Source organism: Pagrus pagrus (assembly GCF_965226575.1).
Source record: "Pagrus pagrus genome assembly, chromosome: 7".
NCBI lineage: Eukaryota > Metazoa > Chordata > Actinopteri > Spariformes > Sparidae > Pagrus > Pagrus pagrus.
Window position 1 is genome coordinate 11,073,679 of NC_140191.1, and position 20,425 is coordinate 11,094,103.

At 40.7% G+C, this 20,425-nt stretch overlaps 1 protein-coding gene across 4 annotated transcripts in view; it reads right to left on the reverse strand.

Annotated features, from left to right (window-relative positions):
- Positions 1 to 17,404, reverse strand: part of arhgef1 (Rho guanine nucleotide exchange factor (GEF) 1) — a 45,690-nt gene extending 28,286 nt beyond the window's left edge. Inside the window, exons 1-2 of one of the 4 annotated variants that reach the window (XM_084356455.1) lie at positions 17,263 to 17,404; positions 3,729 to 3,778 (exon numbers count right to left, since the gene is read on the reverse strand). In XM_084356455.1, the coding sequence (XP_084212581.1) occupies positions 3,729 to 3,778; positions 17,263 to 17,365 (153 nt within the window). In that variant the 5' untranslated portion in view covers positions 17,366 to 17,404. Of the gene's footprint in view, positions 1 to 3,728; positions 3,793 to 17,262 lie in introns of all 4 variants that reach the window. The other 3 variants (XM_084356454.1, XM_084356456.1, XM_084356457.1) reach the window with 3 other exon arrangements.
- Between the last annotated feature and the right edge of the window lie 3,021 nt (positions 17,405 to 20,425).

The window sequence follows — 20,425 nt, forward strand, 5'->3', positions numbered from 1 at the left end:
CCCCCACCCTCTACACCCCGCACCACTTCCCCTGCACGCATACACACCCAAAACACACAAATAACACATAGCTCATGTACTGTACTCAGTTCTCTGAAGGCTGCAGACCCAGAGACGCTACCAGGGAACACCCAAACTCACACACACACACACACAAACACAAACACACACACATCTGAAAGCCCAACAGCAACACTAACCATTGTCCCCTGCTAGGTGAGTACAGAGGGTGAGTACAGGGTCAAAGAGGTGTAAGTATGAGTCAAAGGAAAAAGTGAGTGGAGGGAAAAAAAAGCCTTAAGAAGAGCCTTGTGAAGAGTTATTTTATAGATTCAGGGTTATGAATACTGTTTCTAAAGTAGCTTGACATATATTCTGTATGACGGTATTGAATCACAGTACCTCAAGGTCATCATTAAGCACAGGGTTGGGCGGCATGACGATGTGAAGCTCCACGTAACATACGATCCCTGAGCGGTGTCTTCTCACCGTATTTATCCCAAAGCTAAAGATCAGGGGTGAGTCTTTATTCTGTAAAGACTTCAAAAACCTGGAATGATCTGCCTGAAAAGATGCGCTGAGCCGAGTCTGTGTACTCTTAGTGGTGAAGACAAAAGCCAGATGTTAGCAGGTGTTGGTGGATTTTTTTGGCCAGTGTGAAAGAGGTAATATTCCTCCCCTGATGTTAGTGAAAGTGGCAACATACAACTTTCCTCTCTAGCATTTCCAAGTGGTATTATTGTTGGTGTCACTGTTACTGGTTTTATTATTATATATCCATTACATTGTGCCATCAACAAACTTGTCTATTCTACTGCCAGTTTAATTAAGTTCTTTATTGCTTTATCCTTTATCATTTTAACCACCATGTTTCCAGTCCGTCTTGTTTAATTCTTCTTTTATTTTATCGCCCTATTGTGATTGTGTTTTGGCCTTTAAGTAACATTCCAGCATTTAAATGTCTAGATCTTTATTATATATTTTATTGATTTGTGTACTTAAATCATCAAAAATATTTCCTACAATGCTCAAAACTAGAAAAATCAGTGATTTTACTAACAGTTATGATGCATTTTATGTAGTCGCCCGTTGCTATAACTTGAGGGAGGAAAAACCAGAAGGTGCGACGAGAGTGAGGGAGGAAGTCGGCGAATGTGACTAAACATAACGTGAATAAAACTAGACTCCATGAGCTTTTCTGTTTCAGTCACGTAGATTTTTTCATCCATAACGGTGGTTGTTTAACAATGAAGACAACATCTCCCATGATCCCACACAACTACCCGACACCAACAAACTATGTCTTTTGTTTTCGTCGTTCAAACTGTGAGAGCGCTGTTGTGAATGTTTGCATGTTCACTGAGTGTTTAATCATATGTGTGGTTATGTATTATCGACCTGTTTTAAGTACAACTGAAAAATCACTTAGTGGTTGGGTTTTTTTTAAGGAAATGTGACTGTGTAAACAACCACGATACGATTCATGGCCTGAACACAGTCTGTGCTAGTGTGTGTGTGTGTGTGTGTTCAGTGGTTAGGCGAGCCGATAAATGCTGTGAGGTCAAGGTGAGTTCTTGTAAAGAGAGAAGCGGAGCTGATAGTCGAGGGAGAGAAAGACAGTGTGTGAAACAGACAGACAGAGAGAGAGAATGTGTTCATTCATGGTCATATCCAGTGGGCTGCGGGTTGAGAAAGACCAGTGTTGGAGCAACATGCGTAGGAGGGGTTAGACAAACAGAGACACAGGCCACAGGACATACACACTCACAGGGACACAGACAGACACACCGAGACACACCTCCTCTTTTTCACACAACCGCACACACAACTGGCCACCGAGCACCTTCCCAAAATGAAACCCGCCAACGCCACCTTAACCCAAACAAACACAGTTATGTCACCATGACAACAACAACAACACTGATAACTGACTAATGCTGCAAAAGCAGATCAAGACATTTCCTGGTGGAAAGATAAAATGCTGCACTGTCACGGCTGAAGAGAAAACTGGTTTCTTTCACAACATACGGACTTAACAGCAGGTGCGTAAGATTAACAACTGAGAAGGAATCAGAAGTTAGGGCTGCAACTAACGACTGTTTCCATTCTCAATTAATTGATTTGTTGTTTGGTTTGTGAAATGTCTGAAAAATGTCAATGAAATTTCTGTAAAAGTTTTTGCTTGGATAAATGAGTCAAATATCAGTTGCAGATAAATTCTCTGTTGACATTAAGTGTGAGGGTAAACTAAATACTAAATTGAGTGAGTAAAGATTATTTTTATATTGATTGATCTGCTGATTACTTTTTTGATTAATCAATTGTTTGATCTATAAAATCTCAAAACACAGTAAAAAAAGCCCTTCACAGTATCCAAGACTTCAAGCTGATGTCATTGAATTTAAATATTTTGTGTAAAACAACAAAATATTCAATTTACGATAACGTAAAACCAAGAAAAGTAATACATTCTTTAATTTGAGGGCTTGGAAGCGTCAAACTTCAAGCAGTTTTGCTTGAAAAATGACTTGAAAGTAATGATCAATCGATTATAGCGAAAACAGCTGACTGAGTAATCGGTTAACTGACTGAGCGTTGCAGCTCTAAAAGAAAATAGAATGATTTCTGTTTCCATCTCAATAAATTGACACACTTCCATTAAGATGCAAAAGCAGAAGATGCTCGTAAAACCCTGTAAAAGCATTGCTGCCCCTAAGTTGCACTCGTGATCTCAGCCTCCTCATTACAGGAGATGCTGAAGCAGATCCCTTGAGATCAGAGTCACTGTAATAAATGTTCATACTCTTGAGATAAATTGAAGTGGTCAGGAGGAAGCTAATTGCGCTTACTCAGAGGGAAGTAGGGAAGGTCAACTCTGCTCTGCATTTAAAGCGCATAGGACTGTGTGGAGGGGCAGGAGTGGGCGCCTCCTCTGCCCCAGACGGAGCCAAGTGGTACATTCCAGCATATGGCACAGTTCAGACAACAGATGGAGACAGTCTGTGAGTCTCAACAGTAACCCTTTACCTCCATTAATACATGATCGCTGCTGGCATAAGCTCCGAACTGTGAGGGTCTTTCTTGACCGATACAGACTAGCAGAGGGAGAAAGACCACGAGGATCTGAGTATTTGAACAGAGCGTCCCAGAGGTGCAGAGATCAGCTCCGGTGCTCCTGAGAGTCGGCAGCTGCCCCCCACCCTGCCCTCCCCCCTCCCTCCCATCACATTCCAGTACTAACTAAGTGTCAGGTGGCATCAATCCAATGATAGCCATCAAGCGTACGTGCCTTTGTGTGTGTGTGTGGGTTAAGACTGAGCACGTATGTGGGAGGGGGCCATTCCTATGTGATTGTGGGGAGCTGCCAGTGAACGTGTGTGTATATGTGTGTATACGTGTGCGAATGTGTGTGTGTGTTATATGACAACTGGTCTTTACAGCAGCATTCCTCTCTCGGCCGCCCATGCCGGGCTCTAATACTGTACATAAGCAAAAGAAAAAAACTGCACCTGTTTGAACATTTAGATGGAGCAGCAGCAGCACAGTTTAGCATTTCATATATCCACCAGGTCACTAAGAGGTTACACAGCAGCCTAATAATAACTGAGTCACTGTTACATCAGCTCTTATGCAAACCCCACATCCATTGTGAAACCATTAAAACAATCAGCCGTTTTAGTGAAACCCCTCAGACCAAGAAGAGAGGACGAGTCGAGCTGTGGCCTCACCCCAAAGTGGGCGTCTTCAGCGTCCATAGCGACACCAGTGGGGTCCAGACCTGTTGATGAGTGACTGTCAGAGGGGAGTGTGATGAGTTTAGTGCACCGAGATCACGTCGGATGATACTGTACCTTTACATACAGATGCTCCACAACGGGCACCAGTGTATCTGTATTCACCGTGTTGGTGTTGCTCCAACAACATCATAATTACTGTTGCTCCAGGGTTTATGTTTATTGTGTTACATTCAATAAAAATAATTGGAACAATGTCTCAACTTACGAAACAGCGACAAAGGCTGAGTTGGTTAAGTACAGGGTGTTCACTCAGGAGAAAGCTGTTCATATCCTGTTTGTTTCCATTAAATCATTCACTGTTCGCTTCAGTGATAGGTCCTAGAAAGACATTAATTGTGATGTTTCAGGAACAACTTCAACACGGCAATATCAGTATCATGCAGTGGGCACCACAAAGTGTTGAATCAATGATTTGAAGTGCGCCACCATCATGTTTTTCAGAAGCAGCTACAGAGTGTTTATCATTTAGATGACTGGCCAACAATGTGTTAGCTTATTGTTGCACAACAGTTGAAACCTGTTTTTTTATATCGTCTTCTTCAGGCAGATGACACGAGTGCCATTAACAGTGGTATCTAAAACAAGCAAATCATTGCACATACTTGGATCAAAAGTACAGTACACAATGACATGAAAACAAGATGATGTTAGATTCAGAACCATGAGACGTTTTCCACACAACTACAGCAGCAACTAACCAATTCTTCTCATTAGCGATTAATGTGCAGATTATTTTCACAATTAATTGATCTACAAAAAACTGCTCATCAAAATTTCCCAAGGCCCAAAGTGATGTCTTCAAATTGCGTCATTTGTCCAACCAACTTTCAAGACTCTTTATTTACTTTTATAAATGACAAAGAAAGCTGCAAATCCTTACATTTATGAAGCTGGAACCAGCAAATGTTTCAGATTTTTTGCTTAAAATGACAGAAATCAGTTCAGTTAACCCTAATCAAGTATCAAAATAGTTAATTTTCTTTTGATCAACTCATCGATTAATTGACTCATTGATGCAGCTACATATTAATACCTTTAATCCATTTTATTTTAAAAGGTTAACTGCTGGACACAAGATGTGTCCTATTTCAATGAAGCGGCCATTATTCACACTTCACAACTGTTGGGTGTGTGCAGACAGAAAGAGCGCACTTCTGACAGCATCCATCAGTGATGCAGGGTGTAGTTCAACCAAAGAGGGCAGTGATAGTCTGCTTTTCACCCAACTGTTTTAAGTCTGTCTTTAAAAGCAGCTCAGTGTATAATTTTAAAATGTCTGATTTTAGTACACAAGTTGTATTATAAAAGAAAGACAGATGAAATCAACGTGTTGCTTTCAGCACATAGAAGACAGTACTTTCACTCTATTTTCACTAAGATGGTCTAATTTTTCAACAAAAAGGAAAAACCTTCAGTATTATCTTAAGGATGTGACAACCGTGCACCAATTGCACACATAGCGGCTTCATAATGGACTAATACGTCGGAAAACTTCTTGGGGCTTCCTGGTCAATGATAATTTGCTTAGACATCTTTAAAAAAGTCAGCAGCATAGGTCATAAAAAGTTCAAATATTAGAAGTGCAGCGACAAGGTATAAAATTAAAAAAGAAAATAATGCTGTGAATGGTTTCTCAAGAGGAAAACAATGTCTCAAGAAAGTGTAAAGCAATTCTGCTGTTGATCAGCTCGCCAAAGAAGAAGCAACAAACCCAAGCAGGGGAAAAAAAAACAGAAAAAAGGTACCAGCTGGTGAGGAACACCCAGCATATATCTTCCTGTCCTAAAAAACACTAAAATTAGAGCTTCTCTCATTCACAATCTCTACATGCACCTGGCTACAGAATCCATTGTATAAGCATAGGTCACGGTTCTCTTCTTACACTCGGTCACAATAGGCTGCGTCCTGTCCTCTATATGCTATGAGGGCAGCCTCCAAAAATAGCCCAGCAGCTAATGGCTATAGCTTGCTGTGTTTGTACTGCTGTTTATCTGGCACTCTCATCAGGCCACAGACTCATTAGCAGTGACTGGGGGATTCCTAAGAGCACCACTGCATCTCCAGCACTAAGCACAGAAGAAGAAGAAAAAGAAAAAAAAACGGGGGGAGTGGAAGGTGGCAAATGGGGAGGCACATAGACAGGAAGTGGGTGTTATTTCCTCAGGAAGCTATCAAAGCGATTTCTTGTATGACCTATCGGATGAAACGAGGGAGAGGGAAAGAGAAAGCGAGACAGAGAGATGGAGAGATGGCGAGAAAGACAGCACGAGTGAGAAATAAAAAAAATAAGCAGGACTAAAGTGCATCAAAGAAACCTCCTGTGCCACTCGGCTCTGAGTTCACGTGGGAACCAGAAAAGGAAGTGACTGCGCAGCATGACCCAAACCAAGTGATGAAAGAATGAGGAACAGAGAGCTCATGCAAAAAGAGTGAACAGGAGAGGGTGGCCTAAAACTGCAGGGTGTACATGCACATTTTGCAAACATTAGCATTCTGAATGCCAGAGAGACATCTTTCTGATAGTATAATGGCTCTGAGACGGTTATACCAGGACACGTAGAAATGAAATAAACACGTGATCCTCAGCAACATGGAAAGTGTGGTCATACTTGTACCTCAGCGAATTATTTTTCCACAATTTTCACAGAACCTATAAATATTCCAAAACCAGAAAATTTACTAATTTGTTGTACTTCAAAGTCTGTGTATTACCTTCATACACATCTAGGACTTACTAGGAGTGGTGGCTGCAAGCATTGGCCTATATGAACCCTATAGACTAAACAGAGAAAAAAAGGAAAGGGCCTAGTGAGGAGGAGGAGGAGGAGGAGGAGGAGCGTGGAGATGAAATTAAAAGAGGGGACACACTGCAGCAGGAAATGAAGAACAAGGCAGTAACAGTGGAAAGAAAGAAAAAAACAGGCCATGGAAAATAGTGTGAGAAACTCTGGAAATTCTAAGAGGCATAAAAGCATCCAGAAACTTTGTTTGAGCAACGGCCGACACCTGAAAGGTTACAGCCTTGACCAAATTGTTTTAGGCTGCAGCTGGCAGCGTTGACAGTGAAAACAGTGGAAACATGTTCTGTAGTATGATTAATTTCACTATAAATTCAACTTTAAAATGTACAGGAAGGCATTGTATACCAATTTCTTGACTGCAAATATCCAGAAGTAACTAGTCAGGCCTCTCTTTTTGCAATTACACAACAAGAATGAGTTTGTAGAACTGAAATGTTAATATTCTGACATTTGTTTGAACGCACAACTCATGAATTGTTGGAGTTACAAGTATTTTGTGACCTAAAACTTTAATCACACCATCAAATTTCTGTTCTAAAAGGACAGTGGACTGATTTAAAGGGATAGTTCAGGTTTTTTGAAGTGGGGTGTATGAGGTACCTATCCATATCCTATCCAGTGTATTACCTATGGGGCTTTTCCACTACACTTTTGGCTGCGCAAAGTCAAATCGTGCCGAGCTGATTTGTAGTCCCATTACCCGTTTTATCGTGCCAAGTTGAGCCAAGCCGCACCGAAGATGGACCATCTCTGGAGTAGGTCCAAAGTGGGCCCGCCCCACTTCCAAGTGGGCTGCTGTGATGTTTTGTGGCTGAGGCCAACCCTTGATGACCCCCGATCTACCCCTCAAACAAACATGTGATGCGATACTCAACTCATGTCTGTGCAGAAAACCTGAGAGAAAGACGTTTTTAAAAGTCTCTGCTCCCGCTAATTGCATCCCTTTAGTTTCTGTATTGACATTTGTACTTTCTGATGTGTTTTACTGTTTCATCATGTTTGCGTTCAGCTGTTTCAGAAGTCGTGTTAAGTTACTGCTGGTGAACACCCAACATTTCCTGATTTTGCTGCTTCATAAGCTCTTTATTAACTTAATAACAGGGTATTTTTATTGTGAAGAAGATACAGCAAATAAAACATGTTTATAAGCGAATTAATGAAGCTTTTTTTTAGAGTCTATTCTTCAATAGTACCGAGGGAGGAGGAGTATACTTTCACCTCTACCCAAGACAAGCGTGTTATCAGTTAAAGACACACCTTCAAGCAGGTGGCCCAGGTTGTAGTGGAAATACAAATCCCTGATGTGCTGAGTCAAACCAGACCAAGCTGGCCAATGTGTACAGAAAAGCCCGACTACAGTAAATAGTGGACGGCCCACCCCACCCCCTCACAGAACTTGGGAGTGGCTGGTCTACAGCTTCCTCAATCGATTTGTTTGTTTGTGTGTGTGTGTGACTTCCGTGAATTTAAATTACTCCTTAAAACAATGAAGCCACACAAATAAACCAACCGATGGGGACAGCGGTAGACCAGCAACTATCATATTCTGTGAGGTAAAACATGATTTTGTCAATGACGGATACGACGGCTCCAGTTTCCTGTCCGAAAGGACCGTCTGACAGCAACATAAAGCGGTGAAAATACTCTAAATAAAGCACACAAATTGATATGAATACTTTTAGGTAGGCCTTCTTTTAGGTGGCTAATGTACGTTTTGCTGCTGTCCCCCTCCACAGCAGTTCATCACCTAGCTTAATACACCAATACTTTCCAAACGAAATGTCACTTTAATACCTAAAGTTCAGTTTACACGTCATGGGAAACATGACTCAGGCTGTGAAAACAGATGTATAATGTGGCTTGGGATGAAGCTTTCTAAAAATCTGTGAAAATAACCCAAATGGCGTCATCAGGATTATGATGGATTGGGCTCCAGACTTTAAAAGTCTCAACAAAAAGCCTGCATTATGAGCATTTACAAGAGATAGAGGGTATGGTGTTGCATTGTGGGAAGTGCTTGCCCATGTTAGTGGGTGAAAGTCAAGACATCTCAACCTCTGCTGCTTCAGTTTTGACCAATCTTTTTGAAAATCTGTCTTTTTGTATGCACACCAACTTATTTTATGTGCAAAACAAACCAAAAGAAAGCTGGATCAAAGGTATAACTTAAATTATTCTATAAACAAAGACTTGATTAAAGATAAGGCTTTTATCAATTCACAGAGATAAGACATTTCAAGATAACGCGGCTTAACGTGACTGAATGTCTGCATGTTAGTTCTACAAGGTAAAAGGGCAACAGAACAGCGGTCTGGGCATTACAGAGGGCAAACTTATCCCAGAAATCTTGTCACTGCACTGACGGTAAGCAAACAACAGAAGCAAAGCTGCACTGTGAGATAGTGAAGATAGTGCAGCACAGCACAGTGTGTGTACAAGGGAAGTGACATCAGCATATGCGTGAGAGAGGCAGAGGCTCGTCTGCGGTGAAAGTGTAAGAAACATGCCCTCTGAAACATTGTTTTCCGCCTCTTTTTGACTACCACATCCTTTTTTCTCCTAAACATCCCTTCTCTTCTGTCTATTACATTTCTCCACATCTTCTGTTTCGCTTTCCTGTGTCTCTCTCTTAACCTCCCTTCTTCGTCTCCCTTCACCTTCAGCCTTAAATAAAGCGGCCCCTTGTGCGATCGCTCCAAGACAGCCAGTGCATTCATGGCCGGCAGACAAGGGCCAATTATGTAATTTAACGACCATTACGTAGTGGCTAAAATAAGATTATGGCCAACAGCGAAGGGAAAACACAGGCAGGTCTTTTCATTGCTTCACTGGATCCCACCTTACATGTTGTTCATTGTTTTCAGCTATAAGTCCAAAGGAATCATATTGTTGAAGCCCTCAGGGTTTTCTGATTTCAAAAGGACTTGTTGCACCACTTACATGTCTCTTCTGAGAGTTTTACTCAGGCTTTCACTGCAGGTTTCAACAAGTTAAATTTAAGCCTTTTTAAGACCAATATTGGTGCAATTAAAGGCCTTTTTCATGTCCATACTGGCAATAAAAACCCTGAACCCTAAATGGAGATGTACCAATATACTTTTCCCATCCTGATACAGGTACACACTGCTGGAAAAGTAGCAGGGTCGCGCTTCTAATTAATACATTTCGTGGTATCGGATAGGTACATCCATAGCTGTCATATTCCAGCTTTTTAGGATACAGTATACAGAATTGGACCAACCCCTACCCACTTACAGGAGATCGCTTATCAGAGTTGCATGAATTAAAGTTGTTAGTGCTGGAGCAAGACTCTGGTGATGCTCCCGATGTGAATACAGAACAATACTAGGTTGTAGCAGGCGTTTGCTGAGGGCTTGTCATGGCAGCTTTACATATTTCTGACATCCCATGCAATCCCAATGCCTTTATACCCTGATTCAAGCATTTTTTGCACAAGGTCTGGTGGGCTTCAAATGCGTTTTATTCAACAGGCTTCAACTTGGCACAACTTTGAGATTTGGAGATGTTGGACATTAGCCCACACACCACATCGTGTGTCACGATGTGGTGTGTGGGCTAATGTGGCAGTGCTCCAGTAGATAGTTTGCATGTACATGACTGTTTTGGTGAGTTTTATCTACTTTATGTCGAGATAAAAAGTGTGTTTTACAATGTGTTAACAAGGCAATTAAGCTCATCTTGGTTCAGTAAAAGAGAGAAATTTGAATTCAGAAGGTGTATGGAGGTATTTTTCTGTTTAGTAAGGAAAATGTGTAAAAATACTTTCTTGTCACATACTCACCACATCCAACGGCTGAAACTGTATTGATTTCTAACTATCACCTCTTGCGTAGTTCTTTTTTTTTGTTTTAAACTAAAAATTCTGGCCATATTAACAAATTGCCCTTTTCAGACTTTTAAGGACCCACAAAACCTTGTTTACTACAATGACCTTTTCTTGATATGACTTTATTTGGAAAGAAACACTGTAGAGTCATTGACCTTCTCATCATATGATTTCATTTGAGTAGACATTGCTTTTAGAGGTTTTTAACGATGTTGGATAATCCCCATCCCCCACCCCAACCTCGGCAGAGCATATCGAGGATGATGTTAAACAAGGTATAACAAGCTACAGCTTAACCTCCTTCCTTCTTCGTGCATACGGCCATGCATATTCACCGACATTTAACACAACGTCTTTTCATTTTCTCTAGTTTCTCCTCAGAGCCAAAGTACACTTCATTCTCTTGCTAAAAAAAGTGCCACCCCCACCCAAACCCACCCCCACCATCCTTCCTCTCTCTCTCGCTTGCTCCATGTCCCCATATAGAGGTCATTGGCTTCATGGAAACAGTTGATAGGTCGGGGCCAATCGACTGGCATGGATTGGCAGTTCACAGTGAACCTCCAGCCTGGCCTAACTGCTTCCATGTGTGTGTGTGTGTGTGTGTGTGTGTGTGTGTGTGTGTGTGTGTTGATGGAGCAGTAATTGCTGAGGCCAAACACAGAAACCTCTGATTTTGTGACAAAAAACACATCTCATTCATTCACAAGTCTGTTGTTGTGGTTATGTGTGTCCAATGTCCATTAGCTTTCTGATTTTTGTTACCAAACAAAGCAGCAACAATAAGCTGATACTGAATATGTTTGGAAGGAATTTAGTCTGCCCAGAAAGTCACGGAGGCCAAAAATGCCTCTGTACTTGCGCACGAGCACACCTTGGTTCATAATGTTAACCTCATGCCAACAGTGTGCAATCCAGACATGCAACATTCTTCTCCCTGTCTTTAAGGATCTGCCTAGGGCGGCACAATAACAGAAAATATCATTGCGTTTTGGATGTTTTACTCGGCCATAATGTGATTTTGATAATATTTTGATTAATTGTGCAGCCCTAGATGGTCTTAAATTACAAAAATTAGAGTCATATCTACGATACAGTAATGACTCCAACATTGGTTAGCCAACAGTCAAGATAAGGTAAACAACAGAGCTGATAAAATCAATATTTAAGAGTGTACAGTCATAATATTCAAGTTATAAGAGTACTCGACCGGTTTTATCCCAGTCTTTTTCATTGCCTGTCACAACCTGCTGCCTACATTTCCCAACATGCAACTGAACCACAAAGAGTTCAATAAAAGATTCAGGTGTGTTTTGCTAGTAGCAGCTATTTATAACTGGGTATTGAACTTTGATACTTTTATGGCACTGACCCAACTGCCTCCAAACTGTTGAGGATCAAAAAAAGTCTCGTCATTCAAACCAAAGGAGTTAATCTCATCCACGTCAGTGAGCCAATAAGCATGCAGCATGCTTGTTGTGCCAAGATCTAATAATGCTGGTGATTGGCTGTTTCGAGACATGCACGAAAAACACTAGCTTTTTTCACATATGCAGTAATCCTTAACACCCTAATGTGAATACTTGAAAACTGATGGACATTTTATTGACCAATGATCTATTATCCAATGAAAATAACAGCTAGTTGTAGCATTAGTACACTTATCAGCACCAGCTGGTGGCTGCTTTAAAATTAGACTCTATCCATCACGAGAGGCATCCAAATTATTTTTGGTATGTCACACTGATAGAACACATTTTGTAATGTACTACTGCACGTCACAGGGAAGATTTGAATACTAACCTGCACTGGGAAATGCAAGAGAAAGATGATTGTACATGCTGTGCCAAAAAAAATATCATACGTTTCCTGCATGTGCAGATTTACAACTCTTCATCTATTGTACTTTGGCTATCCTGAAAGCAAGATTCACCCTTGATTGTTCCTCTTGAGGTTTCTCTCTTCTGTTTCCTGTTAATCTTATCTTTTCTCTATGGTCTGAGGATAGAGGGTTTTTTATGTTGCACAGATTGTATTTAAGACAAATGAGTGATATTAGGCTATAGAAACAAATTGACTTGATATGCAAGATGAAAAAAAGTAAATTGTGCTTCTCTTCTCTTTGTTATCAGTTAATCTATTATTTTCTCCATTAAATGAAATGTCAGAAAATGGTTTAAAATGCCAGTTTCAAGTTAACATTTTCAAATAGCTTTTTCTGCCCCCAAAAAAGCTATTCAGCCCCTGAAGACAGCCAATTTACTATCACATCGTACACAGACATACTGCAAATCTTCACAATTACAAAGTTGGGGGCAGCAAATTTGGGGCATTTTTACTTCAAGAGTAGAGTTAGTCTAGACTTACTTTTTAAGCTGGTTGCACTTGTCTGCAATGTATTTTCATTTTGGTGCGACCAATAACTCATTTAAATTGGATTACTTCACAAACTATGTAAAACCGGAGCGACCAATGAAAATGTTTAGTTGCACTTGACAGATTTTTGGGTGCATGTCCGACCTGGAGCCTGTAGACTTAGAACAGTCTGCAACTAAAGCCCGCCTGTAAAGATGAACTACTGAGTAGATGAGTCTCCACATTTGGTGTTATAACGTTAATGTCCCCGACAAACTCAGTCGTTGCATTTAGCCAGTTGTTAGCAACCACCTTTTTGAGACACACATAAACACTTTATAATTCAAACATGGGGTTTTTAATGATGTATTTTATTTACTCTATTCAGAATAGCAATGGAAATTATCATGAGTTATAGTACAATTATAAAAGTGTGACTATCAATGTATCTGTAGTGTTATTACAATATGACAAATACAAGATTCCTTTTGTTTTTAAAAGCCTGAGTGCTGACATACAGCCAGCACGCTGTCTGTACACACTCACTCAGACTGGAGGACCTTTCACCCCACCATACCCCCCATCTTACGCTCCTCAAGAGTAAACATCATCTATGGAGTCTACTCTCGCTTTTTCCACCCCGACCCTCAAATGAAAGAGCTCATTCTCTGTTTCCTCCCTCTCTCTCGCTCTCAGTTTTCCAGCCATCTCTCTCTGACTCACATTTGGACGGACGGATGTAACTCTTTCCATTTTCTACCTTGTGAGGAACAAGCGGCTGCAGCCCAGGTTATAATTTCACAAAACCCTCGTCATCATCGCATTTGAGAGCATGTAAACACTCAAACTGAGATTGGCTGCATTCATTTCAGGGGTCACTCAGTTGTTGGGGGTTGGTGACAGCTCCACACACATGACTCATATGTCTCACACATGCACACACTCTGACTGCACATACTGCGAGTAGGGAGCCTGGTCTGGCGAGAGAGATGACAGAGAGAGATTGGCAGGTGAATACACTGAGCTGCCTGTGTGAGCTGCTTTAACTTAAAAATCACTGTCCTGTGAATCGGCTGATAACATACGAGTACAGTGGCACATGTGTTGTAGCTGTATAATGTTTGTTTTGTCTGCATTAAAAACCCTTTGTGAGCTATGACAAGAGGCAGAACGAGTCAGTGCAGATGAGCGTCAATGTGGGATTCTGTTGGCCAGAAGAGCTGCAAGGCCCGAATAATATTATGTTAGATTCTTAAAGGGGTATTCCACCAACTGTACACATATTGGTTAGTTTACTTCTTATGGAAAGTATTACTCTACACTACACGTTACATTAGCATCAAGTCCCCATCTCCAATTTTGTCTAGCGTCAACATTTTGCACGTTTCCTCCTCTTCATTTTAAACACTGAACAAGTCTGCATTTAGAATATATACAGTATATTTTACATATTTCATTTCTAAAATTTCATTTTATATGTATGACTCTTTTCTTGACTTGAACAGTACTTGTTTTCGTTCTCTTATGTTGTATATTTTCTGACTGTTATGCACCACAATATCAGGGTAAATTCCTACCGTTTCTGATTCTGATACTCTGCCTGCAATAACAATTGCAAAACATCTTCAGTGGCTCTGCAGCAAAGTTTCTAAAGTATAAGAAAATAACCCTGATGACTTCATAGTGATGTCATCAGGGTTATCTCGGCCTGTGTTCGGACACTTGAGTGCAACTCAGGCTGCATTTTTCTGTCCGAGAGCGTAGTTACCGAGCCTGACCCGAACAGGACAGGTGTTCTGTTCAACCCTGACGCAGCACTGAGTTTGTGTTAACACTACCTACAGACATGTCCAGTATAGAGAACTGTGAAAAGGAACTGTTCGCATCTATTTTTACACAATATTTTCGATTAAAGAACTTGTCAATTGACGTAACCAAAACCAACCTGGACAGCATTTCCGCATTATTCTCTGCACCGTGCCCAGCTCTACTCATGCTCTATTGGACACTTAAACTTTATCCAAGATGTGTGTTTGAAGCTACGGATCTGGATTTAACATGTTGCATCATGGGAAATGTAGGATCAAATGTTTTCCAAGCTGCACTAATACTAGGGACTAAAAGTTGGGATATCTTGGCCTCTTTGACTAGTTTTGAATCTGTGTCTTAGACTACCCTGTAAAGGGGCGCCATGTAGTTTTGGACACACTGATGCATGATGATGTACCTTAAATAATACAAATTGAAATCCTGATCACTTATTTATCTGTAGATACTGAAGGAATAGAAACTCTATTTTCTCACTTTTCATATACTGTATACAATAACACGTTACATATGCCCATGAGTGCTGAAACAGTGTCACCTTACAGTGTGTCGCCTTGCTCAGTGCTGAGATTAGCTGTGGTTTCAGGTATACTTGTGTCAGAGGTGCTGTGCAGCATAACCCCCTTCCTATGCACATGTTCACATGCACACAGACACACACACACACACACAAAGACTTTTGTAAGTTCACTCGACCTCTCCCACTGCGCTCATTCAGGAGGAATCAGTAGATTTCACTGTTGCCCCGCAGAGAGAAGAAGAGCGGCCCAGTCCGCTCTGTCTCTCATTATCTGCTGCCTGTGCGTCAATCCAACTGCAGCCAGAGAAGAATACCTGTGTTTCCTTTGAAGTCCGAGCCTGACTACAGTAAATTATTAGCTTTGCCCTGTACTCAGCTCTAGGCCCTTAGGACACCCCCTGGCTGTTCCACTGTCGGTGCCATTACCTGTCATTCCAGTTGCTGGGTATCTCTCACACAGGTTAACAACCACTGTTACGCCTCGCTGTAGCCCTATCCGAGTTTATCTTCCTACCCTCTGAGAGGCAGTGGATGTGGGTGAGTTTACGTAGGGTCTATGACAATAGAGAGTGTGAGAGACAGGGAGGGAGAGAGCGGCACAGCAACTCAGATTATAGCCAACATTCCTTTAAAAGGAAGAGAAGGTAGCCTTTGGGCTCCAGACAAGCCTGCACTTGTAAAACGTTGAGAGAGAGAGAAATGACAAGTGCGGTGCTCCTCTGGTCTAGCAGAGCGTAACAGGAAGTGGCAGGGCCTGCTTCACATGGGGCCTCTGGGGTGCAGCGGCTGGCTGGGGAACACGTCACAGTCTCCGAAACCGCCAGCTGCAACGCCCTTAACACACACATGGCACAGTCTAATAATCAACGATCGTCATTAACGTGCAGCGGGTCTGTTTAGACGTGGCTCTCGCTTGCAGATTCAAACCTTGGAGGAGTGAGACAAACTGGCCCGGCAAGTTGGCTCCAAAAAAAAAAGACAGGTTGTTGTTCTTGGAGGAGTGATTAATGAAAATATATCAGCTTACTGGCAAGCACAGCCCACACTGTTCCAGCCCCCTATCTTTAGTTAATGACTGCAGTGAGATAATGAAGCCGCACTAGATGTACAGTAATTGCAGTTTCCTGTGAGCGCAGGAAACTCTCTCGCCTACACTGCACAGGCGATGTTTCACAAGGCAAAATCATCATGGGTAATCAATTATATCCAGACACTAATTACTGAACTGTCTGCAGTGGAAGCCCCCCTCCACTCTATATGTGCCGGTCAGATGAGCGAGGGGTATAGGAAGAGGGGAGGAAGGGGGGAGGTAGTGTCATTCTGTGCAGGTTTGTCGCCTCTTTTTTATCTACAAAAACTTTAAATAAGATTAAATGTTGAAAAGCTTGACTTGGCACTAATTATCTCAGTCTCTGTAATTCCACTGCTGTCTGAGAGGCTTGGACGTAGATGAAAACAAACCCCACCCCCAAAAAAGGGCAATGAAAAAGGAAAAAACACATTACATATGTGTATTGTCTTTATGACAAACAACAACAGCCCTCGTGTGATAAATATCAGGAGGATACTCTTGCAAAGAAGACAAAAATACATAAAATTTTCACAAGGTCACCAGCTATAAAACTCCCTGCTGACTACAAATGACACAACACAACTCCCTTGGAGAATATTAAAGTGATTTGTACTTTGGGATCAGACCTAAAAACAGGTCTGGTCGTAAAACCCCAGATGGTTTTGTCAGGAAATACAAACAGAAGCTACCTGAAGTCACCTACAAAAACTACTTCCACGCGACTTCTGACACACTTTGCGTCGCTAAACACGAGTATTTGTCGCTAAAAAAAATGTTAATTAAAGCGTATCATCGACTAGTTTGTTTCTTGTTTTAATCCAGAGAGGACGATGTAGTGCAGCCAGCAGCAGCAGCATTCCTGTATGTGGACCAGACCGTCTGCAGCTCGGGCTACAGGACGAGGAGGAGGAGGTGGGGGGAGATAAGCCATTTCTCTCGGTAAAACAAATATCCATGACGACTTTAAAATTAGCACACGGAGCCGTGAAAACTTCAAGCTCCTCGTAGTGTTCGCCAACATGGTGTAAAGATAATTTACTCACCCGAAAATAGAGAGAAAACGACAGTCGGAGCGTCTAATAGGTTTCCTGTTCGAAAGTTGTCGTGTGTCAGTGGGAAAAAAACATTGTACGCGGAAGTACACATCCAGAAAAAAAAAGGGCTCGGGGTCGATTCATCACACGGCGGATGAAAAAAAAAGTAAAGATTTAAAGTTTAAAGAAAAATCAGCGAGGACTACGTGTCTGATAACACGTGATTTTTTTGTTTGTTACGTATTTGTTTATTTTAATACGTCAAATATCGACGAGTTTTTAAAAAAGTTAACAGTTTTAAAGGCTGGTTTCCGCACGGTGTCACACAGTATTCCGTCCCCACTCCTGCAACTGAAGTGTTCAGTGAGCCTCAAATGTAAGTCTAACAGGGTTTCTTGCACAAAAAAAGCACATTAGTTAATCTGAAATTTTCCAGGGTGTGCTATTTGCACTTTAGAGAACAGTGGGTCTGGTGATTACAAGCCAATTTGGGGCATTAACTCAATTTGAGACTGTTGCATTAAAGGTGCACTATGTAGTTTTGGGGATCTTCATTAACAAACTGATCTTAAAGGACAACACAATTTCATACTGTTTTTACTTTGTTTATATACTTTGTTTATAATTTGATTTTGTTATTCTGCTCTGTACGTGCGACATCTGTTGCGTCCTGGGAGAGGGATCCCTCCTTCCTGAGGTTTTTTCTCAATATGGCAAGTTTTTCCTCACTTGAATCAAGGGTCTAAGAGCAGAAGATGTTGTGTAAAGCCCACTGAGGCGATGTGATTGTGACTTTGGGCTGTATAAGTAAAGCTGATTTGATTTTAATGTGATTATATGGGGCGGCTCTGCCATCTCTCTGGCTTCAATCAGGGTTCTGGGGACCTTATTTTCCTCTGAGAAGAGCTTGTTTATTCAGTAATGGAAGGAAGAAATGGTATTATTACCTCATTAAAGTTGTAAATATGGAAATTCTGAGTAAGAGTTGTTTTCCTCCTAAATTAATTAACCAAAACCTAATTGTTCCACTTTTTGCTCTTTTCCCACAAGATATATAATTTACAGGCACCACTGTGGAGCTAGTCAGGACAGATGACAGCTGTTCAAGCACCGTAAAGGACACGCGTCTGTCGTGAAATCAGAGCAACTGTTTGAGTTGATTGCTCAAATCAAACTTTCCTCCCTGCTTGGCGTTGCCAGATGCCAGGTTTCTATTCTGGCCTCCTTGCGCCACCTCGTGGAGAAATTCAGACACTACATTGTCCCTTCCCATATACAGTTTTTACAATTTGAGATGTGACCCTGTACTCTCAAACTCATATGACCAAGACCTACATAAACTGCTTTTAAATTTAGTTAAGGTTTTAATGTCCCAGTCGAACCGAATGAAATCAGAAACGTTGTATCTTGACGTTGGAAACCGAAGATGACACAACAATTTCTCTTCATGTGAAATTAAACTGACCTCAAGGTCAATCAGTTTTCATCTAGCTGTAGATTTTTGTTTCATCCATGTTGGCATGTTATACATTTGTGGCTGATGTCAATTTTAAATCCAGGCGTGTAGTGAGAACTTTAACTCTAGATAATTTTAAGACTGGTGGCAAAGGGTTTACAGACGATAGGTGCAGCTCTGTGTTTGCAGTTATCAGCACACTCTACCTTCAACTGGGACTATAATCTAGCACAGAGTTCAACAAAGTTTGCATTAGTCAGTACTTAAGTATTAAAATGTTAGGTTAAAAATGAGATCTACTCCTCATTGTTTGTATCGTGGTCATAACCTTGATTAGGTTAAGTTGTCATTTTGGGTGGCTGCTGCAGGGCAAGTTAGACCTTTAAGATTTTTGAATGTGATAGTTAAAGTCATGAAGTTGTGTCACTGACTTTGAGAATGTGCAAACTAGTGTCCGACAATGTATCGGCTGGCCGATATTGGCCTATCACAGATATCGGTGTAATGTTGTCCAATATGTGCGGGTATGAATACTTTTCTTTATTGAAGAAAGAAAGATTATATTGTAGAAAAAGCTGATGGGGTGATTTATAATAATTGAATTGCCAGTTCATTGTTTCAGCGCATTGTTGTGTTTCTGGTTGATAAAGTTTATGTTGAAATCTAAAATATCACAAATGGCTAAACAGTGATAACTACATTTTTAGGATCATTGCAAAAACCGTGTGTATCATATTTTTTTACTTCCAAATATTTATGAGGTTGTGTGTGTGTGATTTGTTTACTGTCGCACACCTTGGATACGCATTCAAACTGGTAGTTTCCTGATTGGTGGTGAGAGGTTTGTAGACGACAGAGGTAATGAAAAAAAGTAACTATCTATAGAGCACATATGCTGAATAAACTGCTTGTTCTACCATTAATTGGAACTATGGCACAGGTCTATAATAAAATGTATTAGTGATAAAGTAGATGCACCAAAAAATAGCGTTGAAACAATAAAGTGTGTCTGAATGGTCATTGAATGTAGATATATGTTCTACAAACTGTATTATTATTATCATTATTATATAAAAAATAAATAGTGAATATGTTTCCACCAAATTGATGTAATTGTTGGAGTAAAAGTAAAACAGGACTTTAAAACACAAAATCAAAGCCAGTTGTATAAATGACACCATCAGCATTCGAATCAAGTCATTCTTTGATTATTCTGTTCGTGCTTTCATTAAATCAATTGAGGACAAAATGTGGCCTGCTTTAACAGAAATCAACAGAAATGCTTTGCGATGATGAAATCAGACTTCCCAACTGTAATTCTTAATTTCTTCACAGTGTCTAAAACACTAGTGCGAATTATTTTATGGCATTCTTGGATCATGTTTGCACGAATGCAAAAGATTCACATTTCAAATTATTTTCTTTTTCACTGACAACTTTTTTTGTTGTCGTCGAAGCTGAACAAGATTCAGAATTAATAACCAATATCAATACCAATTATTCATATAATTTACTAACCACAGGAGATATAAAGTGATCAGAGAGAAAAGAAATTGTAGTTTAATTCCAAATATTTAAATATACTCTGGAGTCTGAATCTGAATTACTTAATGTGATGGAAAACAAATCCTGCTGTAATTTTAACAGAAGAAACTTCATTTCGTTGCTCGATGTCACACAATGAATCCATTCAACAGACACACAGTCAACAACAGC